Consider the following 24254-nt stretch of genomic DNA (forward strand, 5'->3'; position numbering starts at 1 on the left):
TCCAGCTCCTGGTCGTCGTCGACGCCTCCTGGTCCTCGTGGCTGAAGAGACAAGCTTCACCTCTTCACCTGAAATCACCCGACATCTGGTGGCATCTTCCTATCGCCGCCCTGGTCAGCTGAAAGAAGCAGCTCATGCCACGGAGAAAAGGGCTTTGTGAAGGAGCGCAAGCCAAGACTAATGCATGCTCACAACAAGGAGCGGGACCAAGCCACAGGGGGCGCGAGCCAAGGCCCATGCGTGCTCCTAACGGGGAGGGGACCAAGCGTCAGGGGGCGCAAGCCAAGACCCATGCGTGCTCACAACGAGGAGCGGGACCAAGCCACAGGGGGCACGCGCGAGTCTGTGCGAGACAGGAGCGGGTGCTAGACGCAAGACGATAAGAGGAGCGGCATACTGGGGGATCGGACGCCCTCAAGCATTTCCCTTGCGGGACCGAGCCATGGGCACCATGTGTAATTATAAACATATGGTGTCAAGCTCGCTCCCTCAAGGGAATCGCCACAAGTGCACATGTTGCCATTGAAGGCAATGCAACGCGTGCACGTGTTTGGGACAAAAACCATAGCGATAGCTACAGGTCTTTTTCCTAAGCAGCACATGCGCGCTGCATAGGCGAGACCTAAAAAAACAACAAGAGAGTGTTGTTTGTGAAATTTAAAGATTATGATCTTAGTTAAAAAGATGGTGCAGCACAGCCTGTCCAACTGCTGCATCCTCCTTTTGTGCAGACTGGAGGCAGTAGTGTCTTGTGAACGTGTGGACATTATTCCATGTCGCAGCACAGCAAATCTTGGATAATGTCACCCCAGCAATTAAAGCTGTAGATGCAGCAAGAATTCTTGTGAAGTATGCTTTAGCCGTCACTGTCAGCGGTTTATTTGCTTTTTCGTAGCAGAACTGTATCAAAGATGCAACCCATCTGGCGATTGTGGCTTTAGAAACTGCGGTTCCAAGTTTTCCTTGACCGTAGGCCATTAGAAGATAAACTGTTTTCCTTATTTCCTTTGTTTTGTGAAGATAAAATTTCAAACATCTTTTGATATCCAATGTAAGTAGAGCTCTTTCAGCTGCGCTAGATGGGTTTGGAAAGTTTGCAGTATTACTGGTTCATTTAGGTGAAATTGTGTTGGCACTTTTGGAATACACTTAGGATTCGTCTGAAGGGCTACATAATTCTATGTAAATTGTAAGAAAGGTTCTTTTATTGTAAAAGCCTGCAGTTCACTCACTCTTCTTGCAGAAGTAAGAGCCAGTAAGAGAGAAAACTTCCATGTAAGAAATTTAATTTCTGCTTTAAGAACTGGTTTGAATGGTCGGCTCATCAATTGTGTTAGAAACACATTGAGCTTCCATTCTGGAGGCGGTGCGCGCACCGGAGGAAAAGCACGGAAGAGGCCCCTCATAAATTGTTTTATCAGAGTAGATGAACAGGGAGAAGGAACTTGAGAAGATATCCTGTACCGGGAAATTGCTGCAAGGTGAACTTTAACTGGAGAAAGTGAGGGCCGACTTAGCTAGCGACAGTAAGTAAGGAAAAATCTGTTCAGTATGGGCGTGCACTGGATGAACTTTGTTCCTTTCACACCAGCTACAGAATCTCTTCCACTTCAGACGATATGTTTTGATAGTGCTTTCAGCACAGGATTTAGCCAGTATTTCTCTACAGTCTTGTGAAATATTGAGATACTTAAACTCTAGGAATTCAGGAGCCAAGCGTGCAAATGAAGAGAACATGGATCCGGATGGATCATTTGGCCCTTGTTCCTCGATAACATCATTGGTGACGGATGAAGACTAATGGTTTGTCCTGTGACAACAGAAGGAGCTCCGAGAACCAATACTGCCTTGACCCTCGTGGTGCAATCAAAATTAGGCGACAGCCTTCTGATTTCATCTTGATTAGTACCCTGGGGATCAATGGAATGGGAGGAAAGGCATAGGCATAGATCCCTTACCATTGCATTAAAAGGGCATTCCCTCGACAGCGATCGTCCGCCGGTGGGGCCTCGGCCCGGGGACCCCAGGCCTCTGGACACTAAGCAGCAGATCTACGACTTGTGCAGTGTGTGTTTTTTTACTAATGTCTGCCGGTTTCTTCTAGGGGGCCTATCGTTGTGTTTTGATTCCTTTATGCGGGAGGGGAAGGTGATACAGGCCGTTCCACCCTCTTCCTTGGCCTGGCACTGGGTGGAGCGGGCTAGAATGACATGGGTTGTTGGGCGGAGATTCATTGGTATGGGGGACCTTGGGGCCCACGTTTGGGGTCGGGGCCCACCTTGCTGCGACAGGTACTTCAACTGTTTTGAGGAATTGGGGGAGGGGGTGGGGGTCAGTTGTTTGGGGAGGGGTTTGTTCTGGTTGGGGTTGGGTCGCATGGCCACGGGGGGGTCCTATACATTCAGTATGCACGCCCACATGTTCTTGTATCCGTGAGACGATCACAGCAGCTCCCGGATGAAGCATTGCATTGACAAAGTCCTGGGGCCTCACAGTTCCCTTCGCATACTTAGTTGGAATGTACGTGGGGTCTTAGACAAGATTAAGAGGGGTACGACCAGTGATAACAGATGTGATATAGGTGATTTGAGAGACGGGGGCCTTGGGGGGGGTGGGGGGGAAGAGATCAGGCAGTCCAGCCGAGGAGCAATGTCTGAGAGTCGTCAGGATGTAGTCCAACGGACGGAGGGAGAAGACCAGAAACAACAAACTGGTGGCTCCATGTTGTGGATATCAAATGACTGTCATTATAGGAAAATCGAACCAGCATTAAGCTCTTCGCATGCAAAGCAGTCCCATAAGCACAGGGTCTGGTCACGCTTGAGATTCAGTACTCGACTCATCCAACAGAAATAGCTGATTTTCGATGTCCTTGCATGGCCGCTAAACCAAGGTCAGGCACTGAACAACTGTGGGCATCAGAAAGTTGTGAATGCCCCCAGTTTTAGAATGCTCCACATAATTGCTCAAATTGCAGCCACAGTGCATACAGCGCCAGTAATCAGCAGTACAGCTTGATTATTATTTTTTTTTTTTTTATAAGTTTCACAACTTCTAGGTAAGTCATACAGAGATAAATAAACTGGGTTGATTTGAAGCGTTCTTTTTGAAGAATGTTATTCCTCTCTCTTTACACTAGAGAAAGCATGATCATGTTACAAGAGTCAGACAAAAGCTATTATGGCTGTTGGGTTAAAGTAATAAATCATTGAGTGGCTTGGAAACAAATCTTTTTTTTTCTTCTTTTTTTTAACATATTTTTGTTACCGGTGATGCTAGGCTGCATGCAATTCGTGATCAGCCACTTAACTGGGAAACCTCTGTTAGCAGCGCTCCCGTCAGCTATACATCCACGCAGAGGAGTTGATGCGAGGGTGAACAATGCGCTAGAATATGGCATCCAAGATACAGCGTTTGTGCGTGCTTCGGCGTTTACTCGTTGGTGCCACAATAAACAGCAGTTTATGCCCTCCGAGGCGCCACCATTTTGCGCTACGTTGTTTTAAGGAGCTGTCTGCTGGCGATTCTGATCCTCAGTTAAAGCGTTTGATGTCAAATTGAGGATTATGCTCTTACTGGCATGCTAGTTCCACTTCGCTTGCACCGCATACACAGAGCATGTACACCGAACGCAGCTCCAGCAGGTTGCCACTAGCCGCCATTACAAAGTCAGGCAAGCTGACACAGGCATCGCCGAGTATCGCCAAACTCAAAAGAAGGTTTAAATACCTTATCGCAATACAAATGCGGTACGAATCTGTTCGTGTGGGAAGTTCATGCAGCATTTTGGTGTTATAGATCAGCTGATCGACACCTTCGTATGTCGAGTATTAGGCAGCCGCCATTTTACGCCGACAATCTTCGGTTCCTTGTGGGATTACGATCGCCAATTTTGATCAAATTAAACCTCCGCAGAACTTATTGAAGGCATCATCTTATACAGGGCACATTCAGACAGCGGAAAATGTCATTAAGCGATGTACTTCCAGTAATGCAGCATCGCTTCTCCGGAGCAGCGCTCCCCATCCGCTCCTTGCCGGCCGGTATAGAAATTTTGAAGAATTGCCCATTCCCAGATCTCCTGAACCTCTCTGGAAAGAAGCCAAGATCTTGTTCCACCTTTTTTGCTTACATAGTGCATGGCCGTCGTGTTGTCTGTACGGACCAGGAGAGTGGAATTCCGAATCCTCGGAAGGAAGGCTTGTAAAGCCAAACGAATCGCCCTGAGCTCCAAAAGGTTGATATGGAAGGTGCATTGCTCTGGTGTCCAGTGATCGCTTACTTGAAGATCATGCAAAACTGCTCCCCAGCCTTCTAGAGAAGCATCCATGGTCAGAACCAAAGGAGCAGGAGGAACTTTAAAAGTGAGACCTTTCGCGATATTGCTTCTGATGGTCCACCAATTGACAGCCTCTCATGAGAGGAGTGATCATTATTGTGTCGTCGAACGATCCTTCTGCCTGGCGCCATTGCATGTCCAGCAGTTCTTGCAGGGGGGCGCATACGAAGTCTGCAATGCGGAATTAAGGGAATGCAAGATGACATCGATCCTAGGGGAGATTTGTATTGATGGACTGGCAGAGTTCGCCTTTTTTGTAATGGATTGGCGGAAAGAATCAGCTTGTTCTGCCTTTCCTCTGAAGCGAAAGCCTTGCAACAAGTCGTATCCAGAATGGACCCCAGGAACTTGGCCGACCTGAATGGAAGAAAGACTGATTTGTCTCTGTTGAGTCCTAGACCCAGATGATTGAAAAGTTGAATGCAACTCTCGACTGCCCTTGTGGTTGCTTGAGAAGATGGAGCCTTTATTAACCAATCGTCCAGGTAGGGAAAAACCTGCAGTGACTGCTTTCTGAGAAACGCTGCAACTGGGGCCAATACTTTTGTAAATATCCGTGGAGCGGATCTGAGTCCGAAAAGTAGGACCCTGAACTGAAAGTGGCTCTTGGCTACTGTGAAGCGCAGGAACCTCCTGTGTGCTGGGTGAATGAGAAGTATGGGTCCTCAAGATCCAGAGTCGCCATATAATCGCCAGGATTCAGGAGACGCAAAATATCCTGGAGAAATACCATCCGAAACGAGAGTTTTATGAGATAGGTGTTAAGCTCCCTCAGGTCTAAAATTGGGCGCTATTTTTCTTCTGTCTTGTGAACCAGAAAAACCTGGAATAGTACCCTTTCCTCGTTGGGACTGAGGTACTGATTCTATTGCTCCTTTGATGAGCAGCTGTTGAGCTTCAAGATGTAGAAGATTCAGATGTTTTGACTCTGTGGCACGAGGGGCTCTGGAAGGTGGAATTTTTTTTAACTCTAATGTGTGGCCAAATCGGATGATATTGAGGACCCATCGATCCGATGTAATGATCTCCCAGTTGTGGAGGCATTGTGATATCCTGCCCCCCACTGATGTTATTGGGGGTGGAGGAACAGTAGACAGAGCCAGGAAGCCGCTATTGACGTTTAGAAGCATCTCTTCCCTGACGTCCCTGTCGTCCTCTTGACGGCTAGCGCGAGAAAGATGCCGACTGGCCATAGGCGTTGAGAGTACTGGGGTTTGTAAGACTGTGAAGATTGCGAGTAGGAGGAGTAGCGCTGTAAGTCGAAAAACCTTTCCCTCTTGCACCCCGGAAGGGAACCTTGCGGTATCGCAAAGCCCCCAAGGGCCTTGCCATGTCTGTGTCCTTTTTGATGTCCTGTAGAGAATCGTCTACATGCTTTCCAAAAAGCATTTCTCAATCAAATGGTAAGTCCAGGATCTTATTCTGAACTTTGGGGAGAAACCAGGTAGCCCGAAGCCAGCCTTGATGTATTAAAACGGCTGAACCTGCCAAAGCACGAAAGGGCGTGGTGGCAATATCTATAGCGCAATCTATCACTTCTGAAGAAGACCATTCTCCTCCCTCCAGTATCTTCTCTGCCTCTGCTTTGGAACTATCTGGTAGTTGGTCCATAAATGGAGATAAATCCCACCACATTTGGCGATCATATGGTCCCAAAATTGCAAGCGCATTTGCTGTTCTAACCAGAACACTGGACATCGAGGAAAGCCTCTTTCCCACATTGTCTAGGCGCCTACCTTCCTTATCTGGTGGTGTGGTAGGGGGCGCAGATGGATTCTTCGACTTTCTTTGAGCCGCCTGGGAGACAACAGAGTTCGGCTTTGGTTGACCAACCAGACAAGCGGGACTATCTTCAGGAGCCTTATATTTTTTCTCCAGCCGCAGAAGAACAAGGATGACTGTAGCTGGAGACTGCATCACCTTAATTCTTTCACTCCATACATGCTCCACAATCGGGGTTGAACGGACGGATTTCCTGTAAGGTTCCTTTAAATCATAAATGAAGCATTCTGATAGTACAGTTGGAATGGGTAGGCCAAATCTCTTGGAAGCCCTCTCCATAAGATTATGGAATCCTCCGATGTCTGCTGGAGGAGAATCAATAGGATCTGGCAATGGTGAGGCCGGATCTGGAATGACAATCGTCCCACTCTCTATCTCGGTCCGGGACCTGATTCACATTACGAACTTCATCTGATGAATCATCATCATGCATAGACACGATATCGTGGTGACTTTCCATTGGTTCCGGCTCCGGAGGTCGAGGCAACTGAGGAGCCACTGTAGCTGAAGAAACGGTCAGGGTTGGTGGAGGCGGTGGTTGCATTGATTGCTCAGAAATCTGAGACGGAAACCTTCTCTTGTAATCCAGTAACATAAATTGGAAATCATTAATAAGTGAGGAAGGCATGGCCTCCATACCCTGCTGTGTCTGATCCTGAGGTCTATCTTGTTGAACATAATGTTGTTGTTCCATATATTAATCCGCGGAATCCAAGTACTGGTACTTCACCTGAAGTTGGAACACGCTTTAAGCAACCCCTTAAGGACCTTCCTCTTCCTCTGAAAATTCTTCCTCCAAGAGCAAAGCCGGAGGTAATGGTGTCACTCTCCGAAGAGAGGTCATTTCAGGAGTGATTTGGTGTCTTTTAATAGAAATCTGGACTTTTTGAATCGTCGACGACGTTGTCGAAGGAATCGTCGACGTAGAATGAGTCGACGACGATGGGCTGATCGTCAACGGTAACGTCGACATCGTCGCCGTCGACACCATCGTCGAGCTTGTCAACATCATCGACGACATAGAGATAGGTACCTGATGCGTCGACGAAGTCGTCTCCGAAGTAGTAGTCTCCGAAGCTCTCGATGACAGGCCCGTCGACGGAGCTGGAATTGACGGCAGGTGACTTTTAGATACAGTCGTCAACGTACCTGATATTGTCGTCGTCGACGGGCGGTTTTATCTCTCAGATCTTCCTTCCTGAGGTACAGAAGCCGGTTTTTTGAATAATTTTTCCTTTTCAGGTGGTGGTGAGGAAACAGAAGGACCATGGATTACCTTCTTGGATGGAAGTACCTCAGGAACTAGTCCCTCCCTCTCCTTTACACCTCGGTGAGGAGATTTTTTGGGACTGGGCCTGTCAGACCTATCAGAGGTCTTTTGTGAGGCCTTAGCAGGAGGTTCAGATGAAGTTGAAAGGAAAGACGTACCCCTTTTCTTAGACCTCCTTGAAGATGTAGCTGAGGAGGAATCATCACTGTTACTGGATAGAATTTCTTTCCGGACTACATTTTCTGCAACCAGGTTAGCAGACGTCCTTCCCTGTCTCTCAGAGTCTTGGTAGAGAAAGTCCTGCAGATTTTACAATCAGTGACCTTATGATCAGGGTACAAGCAGTAGATACTTTATGCTTGTCCTCAATGTAAAGCCTTTTCTTAGAGCAAGTAGCTCAGGCTTTAAATAAAGCCTTATTTTCCTTATCTGACATCCTTGAAGAGAAACAGATGAAACAAATCCAAAGTTGTAGAGAAATCTGAGCAGACCTCCGTGGAGACTCCCTTAGCACAACATGCGGTAGAAAATCTGAGGCTCTCTCAGGAGGGTTCTAAGGGGTGAGGCTAATCTGATTGGTTGTTACATATTTTTGGTCTCTTTTGCAAAAAGAGGTGAATAAGCTACAAAATTAGATGAGGGCTAGGCCTTTTCTTTCTCTTATGTACCTACTTCTATGTTATTTTTTATTTTTTATTTACTGAGGCTCCCATTCCGACGATGGGGAATGATACAAGCTATGGGAATCTATGAAAGTTCCAATACAGGAGTAAGTATATAGATAACATGGCTGGCATAAAAAAAAAACGATAAAAGAAAGGTGTAGTTGCCGCTGCCAAACCAGATATTTGCAATGTTATAGGTCTCGCATTTAAATGCGAGACCTATGACATTACATAGAAAACAACCGCGATTATCCTGGCTTCTTCGAAAGTGAACGCGGGAATGGGGCGATGAATGTAAGCGAAGCACGTCGCAGTGCTTAACTTGGAGAAACTCAATGAAGAAAAAAGTACACCTAGCCTGTAACAACCAAGTAAAGGGGCCAGTAACCATGGGAGCTTCTAAATGAACACATGGCAGTACTAACGAGGGACTAACAAGCTTATTTAGGAATCAGGAGACAACATTTAGGGAGGACAAATACACAATCCAATGATAAATATAGACTTTGCAGTGGGCGGGGCATTTCTCCCTGTCTGCAACTACCACAGATCACCAGAGCAGCGCTTGCGCGCTGGCTCAGGCTCTACCTAAAAAGGGAGTGGCAATGGCAGATGTTCAACCATTCTATTAATAAACAAAGGAAGAGTGATTCCAAATGGAAAGCATTACCTGAGGAGTCAGAGTGTGTTTTAAGAAGAACAACCTTCACTCACCAACCTAGTTCCACCCGACCCACGAATTAAAAAAATATATAAAATAATGTTATTATTAATTAACATTTGTCACTTGCATACTCATAGCAATACACATTTCTTTACAGAATTGGGAGTAAACAATATAATGCACAATATGTCAATCAAACACTACAGGTCAGTGGCCTTCTTTTGTGCCATTTCCAGTTCCACTGGAGGTGAGATACACAGTTCTCCGCGATGGACATTCCAGGCGCCCCATTTCCTGTCCCACTTTTTAGGACAACCCCTAGATTTGTGAACCTCCTTTTCGGCTACCATGCATCTGTCCATCTCCACCAAGCATCCTTTCACCAGTGGTTGCTCTACTGCACCCCATTTCATAGAAATGGCTCTTTTGACTAATGTGTACCCCAGGGTGGTGAAATTGTTGCTCTATGTCCGTAAGATCTGTTGCCTCCCAGATATTCAGGATCCCCAGCGAAGGTGTGAGAGCGACCTGCTTCCCTAGTGCATCTTGCATCTTCCTTGTAGCCCCTTCCCATAGGTGTCGAATCAGGGGGCAATCCCATAGTATATGGTAAAATGTGGCTATGTGGTTACATCGGCGCAGGCAAAATGCAGCGTGCCTGGTCCCTATCTTGGCCAGGGTTACTCCGGTGAGGTATGCCCTATGTAAGATCTTTAGTTGGCTCAACCGAAAGCATTGGGTTATGGCCACCTCTCTTGGGGACATCAAGGCGGTTTGCCAGTCTTCGTCCTCGATTTGTCCCAAGTTCGCCTGCCATTTATCTCTAAGGGTATGAAAGGGATCTGTTATATTACATAGCTTACGGTATGTAAGAGAAATGGCCTTGGCCAGGAGGGGCTCCGATAAAAGTCGATCCTCCAGAGGGGATGCGTCTGGTACAGTTGTCAGATCTGGGAGGGATGTGTTAAGCGCGTGGCGGATTTGGAGGTATGAAACGCCTCCTTTGGTTCCAATTCATACTTATCTTGCAAATCCTTAAACAGAAGTATCTTACCCTTCTGTAGGAGATCTCCAATAGTAGAGATTCCTATGGTGTCCCATCTATCAAATCCCGCTTGATAGCAAAGCATCCCTAATTGCTGAGAAGCCCACCGAGTCACAGATTTAACTGCTAAACTGAGGAACCGTGGATATCCGGACAAAATCTTGAACAGAAGTCAGAAACGAGTCAGAAGCCAACCCAGGGATTCCCTCTTTGAAGATATCCCCAAAAATACTACTGAAATCCCTTTGATCTGTATTACCACCTTTAGCAAGGCGCCCAATTCAGTCACTTTATCGATTAACAAGCACTGGAGAATCCTACAAACCAACAACAGGAAATGGGAGAAACCTCTTTTTTCATTCAAAAGGGCCAGAAGTTTGAAGGACTCCTTGGTCTCCAGCTGTCCCAGAATAACTGACCGCGACCCCAACCCCTCAGTACTGAAAGCGTGGGGACTCCCCAGCGTGACAGGGCATTTTCAGTGCGGAAATTGTAGTGTCTGTCACTTGACATGCCCTACTAAACACCTGGACCTTGAGCCCAACAAAACCTGTACGCAGAGATCACACAAATTGGAACTCCATGAATGTGGTATATTTGATTACATGTCCCTGTGGCCTCAAATACCGGGGTATGACAGTAGGAAAGTGAAGCAACGCATTTATGAGCATAGGAGCAACATCCGATGTAAGAAAAACACGACTCGCATTACAAAACAATTCCTGAAGAACAACCACACAACCAATGATATGAAATGGACCGTAATCGAACAGGTTAAATCCAGCTTCAATACCTCCAAACTCTTGTTAGAAAAAGAACAGCGCTGGATTTACAGGCTTTCTACACACAAACATGGGGTAAATGATAATATCCCATGGAATTCTGTAATGCGGAAATAAGCGGTATCTCAGCCACCCCCTTCTTATACTTCACCATTGGTACTATCCCCTCCGTTTCACGACCTACTGCGGATTTTACCAATAGGAAGCAAGACACTACTGCCATATTCCTGAACCTAGCGCCCATCATGCAGTGGCACCATCCTGCACTTATCTTGAATTTTTCACAAAGCTTTACCTTGATTATGCAGGCAGTATTGTTAAGATTACATGGTGTGAGCAATGAGTGATTGGCAGGACATGCAACAACCCTAATAATAAAGGATACGTCCGTTCCACTGTGGCGATTTCCCCACAGATCTACTAATGACGTACTTCCACACATAGAATGATCATACTTCTCTGATTCTTTAACTCAGACATCGTGCCTACACTGATCAGTGGCTCCTCTACCCTGACATTTATTTGCTGTACAATTCACACACAATGTACGATTTTAATACACAGCACCTTTGTGCTTGAAGCCTGTACCTTTGTCTGCCACTATGTGCTGAATAAAGTTCACAATTGACTACTCTCCAATTGGGTTAACGTTTCAGCCTTTTTGTGCAAATTGTGGCACCCACACGCTGACATGACACGTGTACGGGGTCACGCATTGCATGATGATGCGCCTTAACTCTGAACACAATTTTGGCAACATAAATACGCCAGCCAAGGACTCCCCCACATCCACGGGGTCCCTTATCGGGGTGTAACCAGGTGTTAAGTGGGCGATTGGATTTGGCGTAGTGAGTATCCCCAACTGGACGTTCTTGCAACCGAGGTATTCTCTTTACTTATCGCTCGTTCCACTTGTATCTAAAATACTTTTTTACCCTCCATTGCAGTGTGTGACAATAGTCCACCACCCCCCCCCCCGACTGGACCCTCGGGGCAATACTCCTTCTGTAACTGAGCAAGCCTTGCTTCCTTGTTTCTCCCACATGTTTTAATGTTCACTAGTCTTGCCCTACTGACTCAGCTTTGGTGATTAACATCCCACTTAATCTCAATGAGATTACTAAAACCACATCCTTTACGATTGGCTTTGGAATTGTGTAGCAACACAATGCAATAAATAAACTGCTGAATGTAAGCATGACTTTGTACGAATATGCCTTTTCCGGCATAAATGAATGAATAGGGCTTTAATCTATGCACTTTACGACCGTCACAAGAGGCATCATAGCCTGTTGAGTCCACAGCTGAATAGCACATAGAACAGCATGTGTGCCACCGCACCTTTTCCGTTAAAGCACCATGGTCAATGTAACTAATTGCGTAAGTACTTTAAAGTGTGCTTTTTCTTTCAGATCCTTCCCTTTTCAGACAACACTTAAGGCCCAAAACCTTAAGTTAACCGTAAAGCCGGCCAAAGGTGAGGGTGCACCTTAGCGCGTGCATACCCCCATGGCTCTCCTGGTCCTGACGAAAGTCTCGCTAATTGCGTGAGGAAGCTGAAACATGTAGTCTGGCCACTATTGATTCACTTTGAATGTTATTGGTCAGTAAAGCCAGTTGTAACATCCACACTTACCACCGTGTAACCTTACCTTACTTCCTCACTATTAAAAGTTTTTAGGAACAAATAAAGGTAATTATAAACTCTAAGGTTTCTCACTCCCTGCACAATCCAACAAACCTGTTCCCTGTAATCAGACGTCATAGCACACCCGAGAGGCACGCGGCACCTTGGGTGGGAACCCTATGATGAAGCATGTCACCAACTAGGTTGGTGAGTAAGGGTTCTTCTTAAAACACACTCTGCGACTCCTCAGGTAATGCTTTCCATTTGGAATCACTCTTCCTTCGTTTATTGATTTACTTTAAGGGGACCAAGAGTGGCTCCACAACCAACTCCCTTTCTCTCTTTGTTTGTACAACTATTCTATTAGTCATCACAGCTTGTAGATGATCCTGCCACCAGTTTAGAACGTACCAGTTCTCAAGGGATGACCTTTACGTCCATGTTGTAAGGTGGTTTTGTAGACACATCCTTGAGCCCAGTCTCAAAGTTAGTACTGGACTGTCAGAATAAAGGTCTCCACTGGGTTGGGTGGGCCCATACGTTGACCACGAGAAGCCCTTATGGACAAGGCCTGGCTGACTCAACAGTCCATCTCCTGGCTTCAGACACTGGGATTACATAGGTATTTCCAAACTAGGAGCTTCCGGTTTAGGGGACTATATTAAATGTTAAGTTCTGGACGAGACCTCCTTTCCAGAGTTTAACCCTCTTGAAGTTAAACTGATTACGAGTAAACTAGAAACTATTCTACCCTGGTTACTAAAGCATTGGCCATGTTCCTGGCACTTAGGCTAGCAGGTAGAAGGAGCTCGATCCAACAGGCGAACACTGGTGGGAAGCCCAAATGGCAGTCTGTGAGCAGGACATAACATAACATCTGTGCTAAATTGCATCCAAGCCAAATTAAATATGCCAACTGAGTTTATTACTAGCCAGATTACTTACGGACGATGCTCAGAGGCACTGCCCCTAACTGCCTAAACAGCGGACACTCACTGAAGATCTCCTATTTGTTATGTGGAGCTGTGGGGTTATCCAGCCATACTAGCTGGTGATCTTACAGTCCTGTCAACTGTCCTGTGTTGGCATATAACTCTTTCCCCTTTCATGGTCATAAAAAGGGGATTCAATAGGGGAATATACGTTTATTGGTCTACAACTTGCCAAAATAAATATTGGGAGATCTGAGACTGCACCCAAATCCCTCCAGTAGTGGTTAAGAGAAATGAAGAGGTGCTTCTTAATTGAATATGCAATGTATAAAGCAAGGAGGTCCTGCATAAGCATAATACAATCAGCAGAGCATGGCTAAAGTAGTTCCACATTTCAGTGATACAGGCATAAAATCACATATGTGATGAGAAGCTTTCTCTTGAATAATGTGCCTCATCACATCAAAGGTCTGCTCCAAGGGCATGATTTCTATCACATTTATAATGCTCTTCTCAGTTCTTCATTTGTAAATTTTATAATGCGGTTGTAAAATATCATTAAATTATTTAGGAAAAAAGGTAAAGGAATGTGGAGTGAAGTACAATAAACCTGCTCTTACTTTAACAATATTCTGGTAGCATACATTTGTTCTTCAACACTCTGCCAAGTCGATATACAAACTTTGGTCTTGTGGTAGTAAACCAATATAAAAACATTGGTCTTCTGGTAGTAAACCTTATTGTTACTAGACCTTTCTTCCCTTTTTTTTCTTCCTCTCCATTTCCCCAACACCCTTTCTTTATGCCTTTCTACCATCACCTTTTTCCTCCTTAATCTTCCTTTCCATTCTACTGTTCCACACTCCTCCTCTTCCTCTGACCTCTATAGCCTATTTTCCACCAGCCATTCCTTTTCAGATTTTCCCTCACATAATCTTGTCCACTTTCCTTCCTTTTCTTCCTTCGCCTCCTATTCCCTCTGCCTTTCATTCATCCATGTCTCCTTTTTTTATCCTGTAGCTCATATTCATTCTGACTCATCTCCCACACATCTTTTCCTGTCTTAAAAGTGTCCTTCATTCACTGACCTCTGTTGGCAGATGGGAGCTGTCTAGCAGAACTTGCTCAGTCAGTGACAGTGGCACCAGTGGATCTGCGACCAGTGATTTCAGATGCACTGTACTGGAACCAAACACCCTGTAGATTAAGAAAAGGTAATTTTATGGGCAAGCAAATTGAATTTTCACTCTTAGATTATGAAGGCATTTTAAAGGCCCAGTCTTTCGGTGATTTATTATCAAGCGATATCTTCATTTGCAAGTCAATAGTAGCCCTTCGTTTAGAAGTCAAGGAATTATATTTAGGTGTCTATTGGTGTTGTCAAACCTAACCCTTCCATGGACAATGTCCACCTTACTCATGATAGATAACGTTTAGTACCATTAGAAAGAAAAGGCAAAAGGTACGCTTACTGTTTATCTTGGAAAAAAGTCAGAAATAATTATAACTAATCAAAACATTTAGTAATGGATTTAGATTTTACTACATACATTACCAATCTTGGCAGTGCTGACCAGCATAATATGAGAGGCAGGTTACAACAGGCATGATAAAGGCCATTTCTCTTTCACAACTATTACTGAGTTTACTGATGAACAGAGCTAATCTGCGCCTCCTGAAGCAATACACTACTCAACAAAAAGAAGTCCCAAATATTGTTTTAAAAAGAGGTGCCGCAACATCTTTATTACATGTTTGGAATAAATGTACAAGCTTTCTCTGCGTTCCCTATATTTTAATTCTAGATTACGGACTCCAAATAGACACAAAAAGGAATAATAATCCACAACATCCATTGTCTAGAGAATTACAGATGATTCTCAACTGTTAATATAGCCATACTTAAATCTATGAAACTCATTTTCATAACAAATGAAGAACTGGTTTGCATGTGTGGACCCACGTTTTACATGAAGTACAGCAAGTTCCTTCAGAAAAAAAAAACCTCCACTTTCAAATTAAGAGAACATTAACACCAGGTACCAAACATATGTTGAATATTTAGATAGTTTACAGCCCAATAATATCCTGACATATTCCTTCACAGAAGCAATCGGGGTTATTGTGGAAGCACCATTCATAGACTGGACATTTACAGTGTGGGAAAAAAAAACTTTCAGCTTTTTTTGCACTGCTTTCCATCTCCCTGTACACCCTCTTCCCCACAGTTTGACTGCTCCCTCTTCTTGTGAGCTATGCCGCCCGCTCATATCAAAATTCCACCACACCCTGTACCACTGCCCGCCATACCCATCTCTGGCAAGGTCTCCTGCATCTCGGATTTGGAGATCGATAAAAGAGGTGCTGTCCAGATGGATCCCAGCAAGGTCCCATTCCAATGTCTGAAAAGGAAAGACATTTTTAGGTTGATGAGTGTCTGTGATAGAGGATGATTCCTCTCGGATGGGCACTACCGGGGCAAAGGTGTGTGGATCAGGTTGGATACTCTTTCATCTAGGCCTGAGAGACCCATCCATCAAATACTGCAGACCAGTAAAAAGTTCAGGGTCACAGACATGCACTCCCATAACTACTTGGTTTCCGTAGTCACCAAAATAAACTATCCTCAATCATCCTTCAGATCACCCATTACTAGCTGCACAGCAGATTAAGATACATTTCCTAATCATGCCACCCTCGACAAATAGCGAAAAATAATGGTGGCACATGCTTTTTGCCTACGCCCTCCCTTCAACCAGGCTGGCATCCTCTCTGATCAACACCCAGATGTCGCATTAACAGCTGGCCGATTTGTTTTTTAAATTACACTTGTTAGAAATAAATACAATTTTAGAAAATTATCAATGTATTATTACAAAGCAGTTATATGACATCATTCATTTGTATTAACAAAATAATTTTGTTATGAAGCTTCAGAAATTGGAACCAGATAACCTAAAATATATTCAGAGAATTTCTCACTTTGAAAGACAGGAGTTCATCATGCCTGTTTTTTCATGTTTGTCAGCCAAATATCAAGTGCTACTCAAATCAATAGGTAGAGCAAGTGACAACCAGCCCAACTGAGTAATGATTGGCAATGCAATCCTGTTGTACGTATAAGTGAATGTCACCGTTTGGGAACTTAATAACTTACATACTATGTGTTGTTCATCCTTGCACTCATAGCCCCCTTCCCTCATTCATTAGCTCATTCTTGCTTTCGTATTCAACAATAACCAATCTACAATAAAACACACAGAAAACAGCAATCCTCCTGAAGATAAAAAAAAGACTGCTGATAAATATGGGGGTCATGAGCTTGTACATTTTTTTTTACTCTGCAGTGTATTGCAATGGCATTAATACACTCACTGCTGTGGTATTTGCACACCTCAGTGCAAGTGCTTATCATAAAACAATGGCATGAGGTTGTTCAAGTCAGTGTAGCTTTTTAGTCTCTTTAAGCTCCAATAGAAAAAGCATGCTTTTATCTGCACATTTAGGGCTATGTATTGGTGCAAACCCAACATACATTTATCATTACTTGTAAAGCGCTCAGATATCCTTCAGGTTCATGTTCGCACTATATAAAACTTTATAAATAAACTAGCAGCCCGTCCCGACGTTGTCCGGGTATGAAATAGAATGCGTGTAATGTGTGTATTTGGCAAGGGCAATTTATTTTAAAATCTCGCGGTAGACAACATTTTTTGTTTCATTAGAATAGGGACGGAGAAGGCCCAGCTGCAGCCCTGGTTGATGTTAGCAGGCGCGTGTAATTGGTGTAGTGATCCGCCGCCTGAGCCCGGCTACAGCCCTGGTTGATGTTAGCAGGCGAGTGTAATGTCGTTGAATGAGAGAGTTATCAGCCGCGGGTAAATCAGTTTAATGAGAGAGTTGAGTGACAGCGAGTAGGAGAGGCTGCAGTAATTGTCCCCGCAGACACGCTCATTTGCGTGTCTGCGTGTCTGCGGGGTAACGTAACTGGTGCTATGTAAAGCGCTCTGATACCTGATTCAGTTCGGGTCAAGTTCGCGCTATATAAAACTCTGCAAAAAAATAAAATAATATTAATATGGTGGCCGTCTGCATAGCCTATGTCCTTCTGCTGCAACCGCCCTTTCCAACGCTGTATTGGGTGTTGTGATTGGTGCTGTGGTTACTGAGATTACCCGCGTCAAAGGTTTGGGCTCTCTCTTTATAATATTAGTATGGATTGCAGTTTGAAGCTATAATGAAAAATTTGATATTTTCTTTTTTTTAATGAATTTACTAAATATTTTGTTGTACTTCTCAAATGGACAAATATAAATCCCAGAATAACCAAACAATTTTTGACCTGAACGTCCAGAGTCCAGCAATATCAAATACATTTCTAGGGAAAATGTAGTCTGCACAATTAATTATGTAAAAGTACCGCAGATCCTAAAATTGTGGTAGAATTAGGCTTTATGGTGCACTGTTCAAACACTGTATTATATGAAAATATTGAAACTATATATATATAGGGGAGAGGTGTGGCGCCGCGGCCAGGGCGATGACGCTGGAATCTGGGGATCACGGTTCGATCCCCGGCTCCGGCGGCAGATTAGCCCAGCACCATGTGACTCTGGGCAATAGCTCGCTTAATCTTCCCGACGGCCCCCAGCGCCTAGAGACTCTTACGGGTGATTGTGCGCTTTACAAATGTGGACTTTTTATATATATATATACACACACACACACATATATATATATATATATATATATACACACTCTATTTTTACACCGTCTAGAAAAATCTAGTGGGGCAAGCCGGGTCTCCCTTGCTCTAACTGACTGGCAAGTAGAACGCTCGAGCATGATGTTTGGCAGATTTTTAGCAATTGTTTCTCCCAAAATATCGTAATTCCCTTCAGTTCCCCTCATGCAGGAACATATCCCTGCCTAGGCTTGACCTCCATCTTTGTTCCTGTAGGTCTCCTGAGAGTGGAGGTATCAGACATGTATGAGTGTTTAAGAATTCAGGGTCTGCGCAAAACTGGGTGTAGTGAAAGGATTAGTTACTTACCTGTAATCCTAGTTCTCTTCCAGGGGTATACTCATTAAAGTCATAAGCACTGAATTATCTCCGCCCATGAGCGGGAACCCGGAACACATAACAATATACATATATATGTGTAAATATATCAAAAAGTACATAGTACTAAACTAATTATACACATATAAATGTATAATAACCATAATATGCAGCCTAACATATATACATAGGCTAATAAAGCCAACATTACACACGTTCTGAAGCATGAAAATATGCTGTATATAATGCAATAAACAGGCATGAGCCCAAAATGCATTTCATAACCATGAAAAACTTTTATTTTCATCAAAGAACCTGTTGTAAACAGTTATTAGCCTAAAAAGGCTGCATATGAAAAATTGCCTGTGTACAGAAAATCAGACTGGCACCCTGCCTTTAAGGCCCCAGAGAATCTGCACACTTTGCCTTTAAGGCCTCTAGGAGAACTCTGTTCCCATCATGCACCACAGGTGTGAGAAGTTGGCCTGATATGCAGTGCTTACTATTCTAGTGATCACTATGTATCAGTCCAAACAACCCTTATTGATGATTGGTTGTAAGTCAACCTTATAGACCAGCTATCCTAGTAGCATGGATACGAGCAGTCTAAGGCTAAGACTCTAGAGGGCGTGTTAAGCCAGCTGTTTTACCATCACATTACCCCTTGAACACCAAGTGAAAGGACACCACACAAGTTGTTATGAAAATAAACGTATATTTATTTATAACAAGTCTACCCTGAACTCTTTATGAGTCAGGGAGCTAAGCACACAACAAAACTCTTACGAAAATACTTTAAGTCGCACAATTTACACAAATGCCCTAGGGGCACGAAAAACCATATACACAGTAAGTGGAATGCGAACTTGCTAGCAGGTAAGTAATACTTTTCTAGACTCAGGAATCGCTAGGCCTACAATTCTAAACACTGGGATTAGATGCAGGAGGCCTGTGGACGTCGTGTGCAGAGTGGGAACTCTCACGCGTAAGGCGGGAAAAAGTCTATGGAGGCTAGCAGTTGCAAAGTTACTGTTCTCGGGCGAACCCGACTAGTTGGGACGAAAACGGGAGTGGATCCGAACACTTGGAGTGTTGGACTATGCTGGGGCACCGGAGTGCTGGATTTACCTAGCCCAGGGGCTGCGGCTGCATAGGGTTCAAGTTGCGTCGGAAACCCACGTTGACGGACCAGGAGCCTGAAGAAGAAGTTGCTGGCAGGCGGCCAGTGAAGAAAAGTTTGAAGAGATCCAAGCCTGGATCAGGGAAGAAGAAAACCTGAAAGCAGAGGGGACCAAGTTCTGAATCACTAGCCAGTGATTAAGTGGGCACCAGGATGGCACCGGGCGAAGTCACCGCAGTCAGGTGAGTGGGCGCTGCTGGGCTCTGCAGTCTCTCGGACCAGGAGTCGTTGTCGGCGACCAGGATGGAGGTGCGAGCTGTCCCACGAAGGTTCTTGCTGTCAACGTCGCTGGACCCAGGATTGGGCAACAAGTCTTGGCAAATGCAAGGCCCACGCGGTGGACCTAAAATGGCGTCTTGAGTGGACCAGGAGGGTCCAGGGTGCTTCTCTTTTGGAGGGGAGCACGGGCTAGTCTGGAGCAACCAGACCTGCAGTGTTAGTTGTCGTGGAGCATCGTGAGGGGGCCACTAGCCAACGGGCAAGCGACCTGGACAACGCGGTGAGCAGCAAAAAGCAGAAGGGCCCCACGCCGATCTCGTGGATGCAGGGGGGCTGAACTTCGGTGCTGGAGCTGCTCAGGGTCGTGGCATCTCTTACCCCAAGGCACTCAGTCGAGGGTCACTCAGGCGTCGTGCTGGACAAGCGTCGTGCAGTTCTGAAGATGGCCGGTCCCTCGAGGTCTCGTCACACCCACGGATCACAGCTGGGCTGATGATGTAGGTTGAGGTCAGAGGTGCCAGGGAAGCCGGTTCTCGTCGTGCTGGAGCAGTCTTGATCCGAAGGAGAGACTGGCAACAAACCGCGATGCTTGGTTGGTGCCTGCTGCTGCAGGGTGACTACTCCTTAGTCACAAGGGAGAAATCTTAGGAAGAGTCTTGAGTTCCTTCTTGAAGAAAGTAGTTTCAGGATTCAAAGATGATCTGATTTGGAAGGGGGCCAGTTCCTACCTTTATCCTGCAAAAAGGGGCTGGCACGCGACTAAGTCCTGCCCTATGGGTGGGACTAGGAGGGGGGTGGTTACACCCCTCTCCTTTGGGGGGCTTTCCCCAGGCCAGGGGCTGGAGTGCCCCTGGAACTGGTTTCAGCCGGCCTATGCACAGTGAGCACCGGGGTGCCACTTGCAGTCACCTTCCTCTGAAGCCCTGCCTACCTAGGATACACAAAATCCTGTCTGGGACGGTGCTGGCACCGCCCCTGGCAGGAAACCCTTTGTCCTTGCCTCCTGCTCTGGGAGGACTCCCAGCAGAAGGAGGGCAGACTTGTGTCTCGGTGGCAGCATCCATTTTGTGGAGCTAAGGCTCTGTTTGACTTTAACCGGGGTTACAGGTTACATACATGTCGTGTCCCTCTAGAAGGGTGGAATGCTAACCCCGTCGCCAGAATTGGCGAGGGGTTAGTATTCCAATTCGTATGACACCTTACTCGACATGTTTTGATAAAGCGATACCAGAGTTGGCATATAACCGCGAGGATTATAATGCACTTAAGAGTATATGGTATGCGATATCATGGAAACGGCTAAGGGATGGATCCCGAAAGCCGTAGACAGGCTCAGCTCATGCCAGAGCACCATCTCACACGATTCCAAGCACTCTGCCTTCAGGATTGTTAAGGCCTGCCATAGGAGTGACTGATAGGATATCTGTGTGTCCATTTAGGTTTAGATATAGGAATACTATATCTACAGCAGAGGGTGAGTACACCACTCTGCCCCAGCTGTCAAGCAGCCAGTTGTGTCTGATTTAGTTAGTCAGCCCAGGGGTGGCATAATACATGCTGCAGCCCCTGGGAGACTCCTGGGTGCACCTCAGCCCTGGTTACAGGGACTTGAGAGGGCCCAGTGCCAATTCAGTACCTGGGTACAATTTGGATTAGAGAGAACAGCTAGGCTGTGGGTCTGATTAGCAGGCCCACAGCCAGGGAAAGTCGTAAACCAGTGAAGCAAAAAGCAAAAATCTGGGTGATCATAGGATTGCAGACCCTACTCTCCTACAACAGGTGACAGTTAGGTCAGTTCTTATGTACGGTACAGTAAACCTTTAGCAGGAATCTGCACATAAAAACTTCACAATACATAGTGAAAAAACTTCAATGCCACTGCTCGCCGGGGAGGCGGGAGGGTGCTTATGACTTTAATGAGTATACCCCTGGAAGAGAACTAGGATTACAGGTAAGTAACTAATCCTTCTCTTCCAGGGGATACTCATTAATAGTCATAAGCACTGAATAGAGTAGCAAGCTCATACCCACTAGAAGCGGGCGAACAGATAAATGCATAGCTGCACTTTTAAAAATACAGTGTTTAACTAGAAACAGCAAACAAATTTCTGAGTGATGCTTGACCCACTTTTGCATCAGTCTGCGCATCAGAATCCAAGCAGTAATGGCGTGTAAACGTATGCACTGAACGCCAAGTAGCTGCTTTACATATCTCTGACATAGCCACATTCCTAAGGAGAGCTGTTGTAGCAGCTTTCCCTCTCGTAGAATGAGCCCTAGGTCTACCTGATAAAGACTTGTGGGCTAGCTGATAAGCCAGTAAGATACATGACACTATCCATCTAGAGATGGATCTCTTGGATGCAGCCAAACCAGTATTCGTAGGACCATAGTTCACAAACAAACGGTCCGTGTGTCTCAACGACTTCGTTTTATCTAAGTAAAATTTTAAAACCCTCTTTAGATCTAATGAATGCAAAGTCCGCTCAGCCGGACTCGAAGGGTTTGGAAAGAAAGTAGGCAATGTTATGGATTGGTTAACATGAAAATCCGACACCACCTTTGGCAGAAAAGCAGGATGAGTCCTAAGCACCACTCTGTTTCCATGAAAAACTGTGTACGGTTCCTTGCAACACAGAGCCTGAATTTCGCTCACTCTACGAGCAGAAGTGATGGCCACCAGGAATGCTACTTTCCAAGATAAGTGTTGCAAAGACGCTTTATGTATGGGCTCAAAAGGTGGACCCATCAACTTAGTCAACACCACATTAAGCTCCCAAGGTGGAGAAGGAGACCTGACTGGAGGAAACACCTTCCTTAACCCCTCTAGAAAATCCTTCACCACAGGCATCCGAAAAAACGATATCTGTGTTGGCGATTTTCTATAAGCAGTTATTGCAGCAAGATGGACTTTAATAGAACTAAACTGCAAACCAGACTCAGCAAGTTAAAGAAGATAAGGCAAGATCACCTGTTCTTGACCATGAATAGGGTCAAAACCCTTACTCTGACACCAAAGGTAAAAGCGTTTCCACTTAAATCCGTAGGATTGTCTTGTAGAAGGCCGCTTTGCCTCCTTAAGAATGTTCATACACTCCGGATTCAGCTGTAAATGCCCGTACTGGATGACTTCAGGAGCCATGCTGCCAAGCGCAGGGAGGGCAGATTGGGATGAAACACTCGCCCCTCCTGTTTGGACAGAAGATCCGGGCGACAAGGCAATCTCCTGTGTGGCCTGATTGACAACTGAAGGAGATCTGGGAACCACCACTGCCGTGGCCACTCCGGGCAAATCAGTATCATTCTGGAGTTGGTCTTGTACATCCGGTTGATCACTGCTGGTATCAACGGTGTCGGTGGAAAGGCGTACAGCAAATTTTGACACCAGTCTATCAAAAGGGCATTCCCTTGCGACCCTTTCTGGGAGAACCTGGACGCAAAGACGGGGCATTTTGTGTTTGCCGCGTCTGCGAACAGATCGATGTCTGGTGTTCCCCAAGCCTGGAAAATGCTGGGCGCGACGTCTTCGTTGAGAACCCAGTCGTGCGCTTCGACGAAGTCTCTGCTGAGGCCGTCCGCCTGTGAGTTAAGACTCCCTGGTAGGTGAACTGCTGTTATGGACAGGTCTTGTGCAAGTAACCAATGCCAGATGGTCTGGGCTTCTATGGACAGAGTCCTGGATCTGGTACCCCCCTGCTTGTTTAAGTAATACATGGTAGTTGTATTGTCTGTTTGCACCAGGAGGGACCGAGTCTGTAGAGATGGAGCCAGAGACTTGAGAGCAAGATGGACCGCTCTGAGTTCGAGTAGATTGATGTGATATCCTTTCTCGAAGTCTGACCATAGCCCTTGTACCTGCAAAGGACCCATATGTGCCCCCCAACCTAGGAGAGAGGCATCTGTGATTAGAGTCTGCGTTGGCGGGTCCTGATGAAAAGGAACTCCCTTCATTAAGTGTGCCTTCTTCATCCACCACCGAATGGAATCTCTTGCCGACTGTTGGAGATGAATTCGATCCTCCCAGAATCCCGTCCTCTGTTTCCACTGATCTTCCAGACACTGCTGCAGAGGACGCATTTCCAAACGTGTGTTTGGCACGATGAATATGCACGATGCCATGGACCCCAGGAGAGAGGATACTTGCCGAACTGTCGGACGTGCATACTGGAGGAGAAGCGCGCACTTCGCCTTGATAGATGACCATCTCTCCTCCGAAGGACACACGTTTTCGTTTTCTGTGTCCAGTTGTGCACCCAGGTAGTGGATCTTCTGGGTGGGATTCATTATGGACTTCTTGTAGTTGACTTGCAGACCCAACTTGAACATGAGTTGGAGGCATATCGCTAGATGCTCTTCTAGTAGCGATGGGGATGAACTCTTCAGAAGCCAGTCGTCTAAGTACGGATATATGAAAATCCGTCTCTTTCGAAGCCAAGCCGCAACTACCGCCATACATTTTGAAAATGTTCTGGGAGCTGATCTCAGGCCAAAAGGGAGTACTGAGTACTGGTAATGATGAGCCCCTACTTGGAACCTGAGGAACTTGCGATGTTTTCTGGATACCGGAATATGAAAGTAGGCATCTTTCTGATCGATGGAGCACATCCAATCCCCTTGGTGTAATTGAGGGAAGATCTGATGAAGAGCCAGCATTCGAAATTTCTCCTTCCGAATGAATTTGTTCAAT

The 24254-nt window shown here is 45.6% G+C and overlaps 1 protein-coding gene across 4 annotated transcripts in view; it reads right to left on the reverse strand.

Moving 5' to 3' along the window:
* LOC144792108 (myoferlin-like) overlaps window positions 1–24254 on the reverse strand; it is a 2487894-nt gene that overhangs the window by 2332660 nt on the left and 130980 nt on the right. For all 4 annotated transcript variants that reach the window (XR_013602508.1, XR_013602509.1, XM_078666979.1 and 1 more), the window contains exons 3-4: window positions 15417–15508; window positions 14195–14303 (exon numbers count right to left, since the gene is read on the reverse strand). Coding sequence is in view for 2 of the 4 variants with exons in the window: in XM_078666979.1 (XP_078523105.1) it covers window positions 14195–14303; window positions 15417–15508 (201 nt within the window). In the remaining 2 variants the exon portion in view is untranslated. The remainder of the gene's footprint in view (window positions 1–14194; window positions 14304–15416; window positions 15509–24254) is intronic.

This window comes from Lissotriton helveticus, chromosome 11, assembly GCF_964261635.1.
Source record: "Lissotriton helveticus chromosome 11, aLisHel1.1, whole genome shotgun sequence".
Classification (NCBI taxonomy): Eukaryota; Metazoa; Chordata; class Amphibia; order Caudata; family Salamandridae; genus Lissotriton; species Lissotriton helveticus.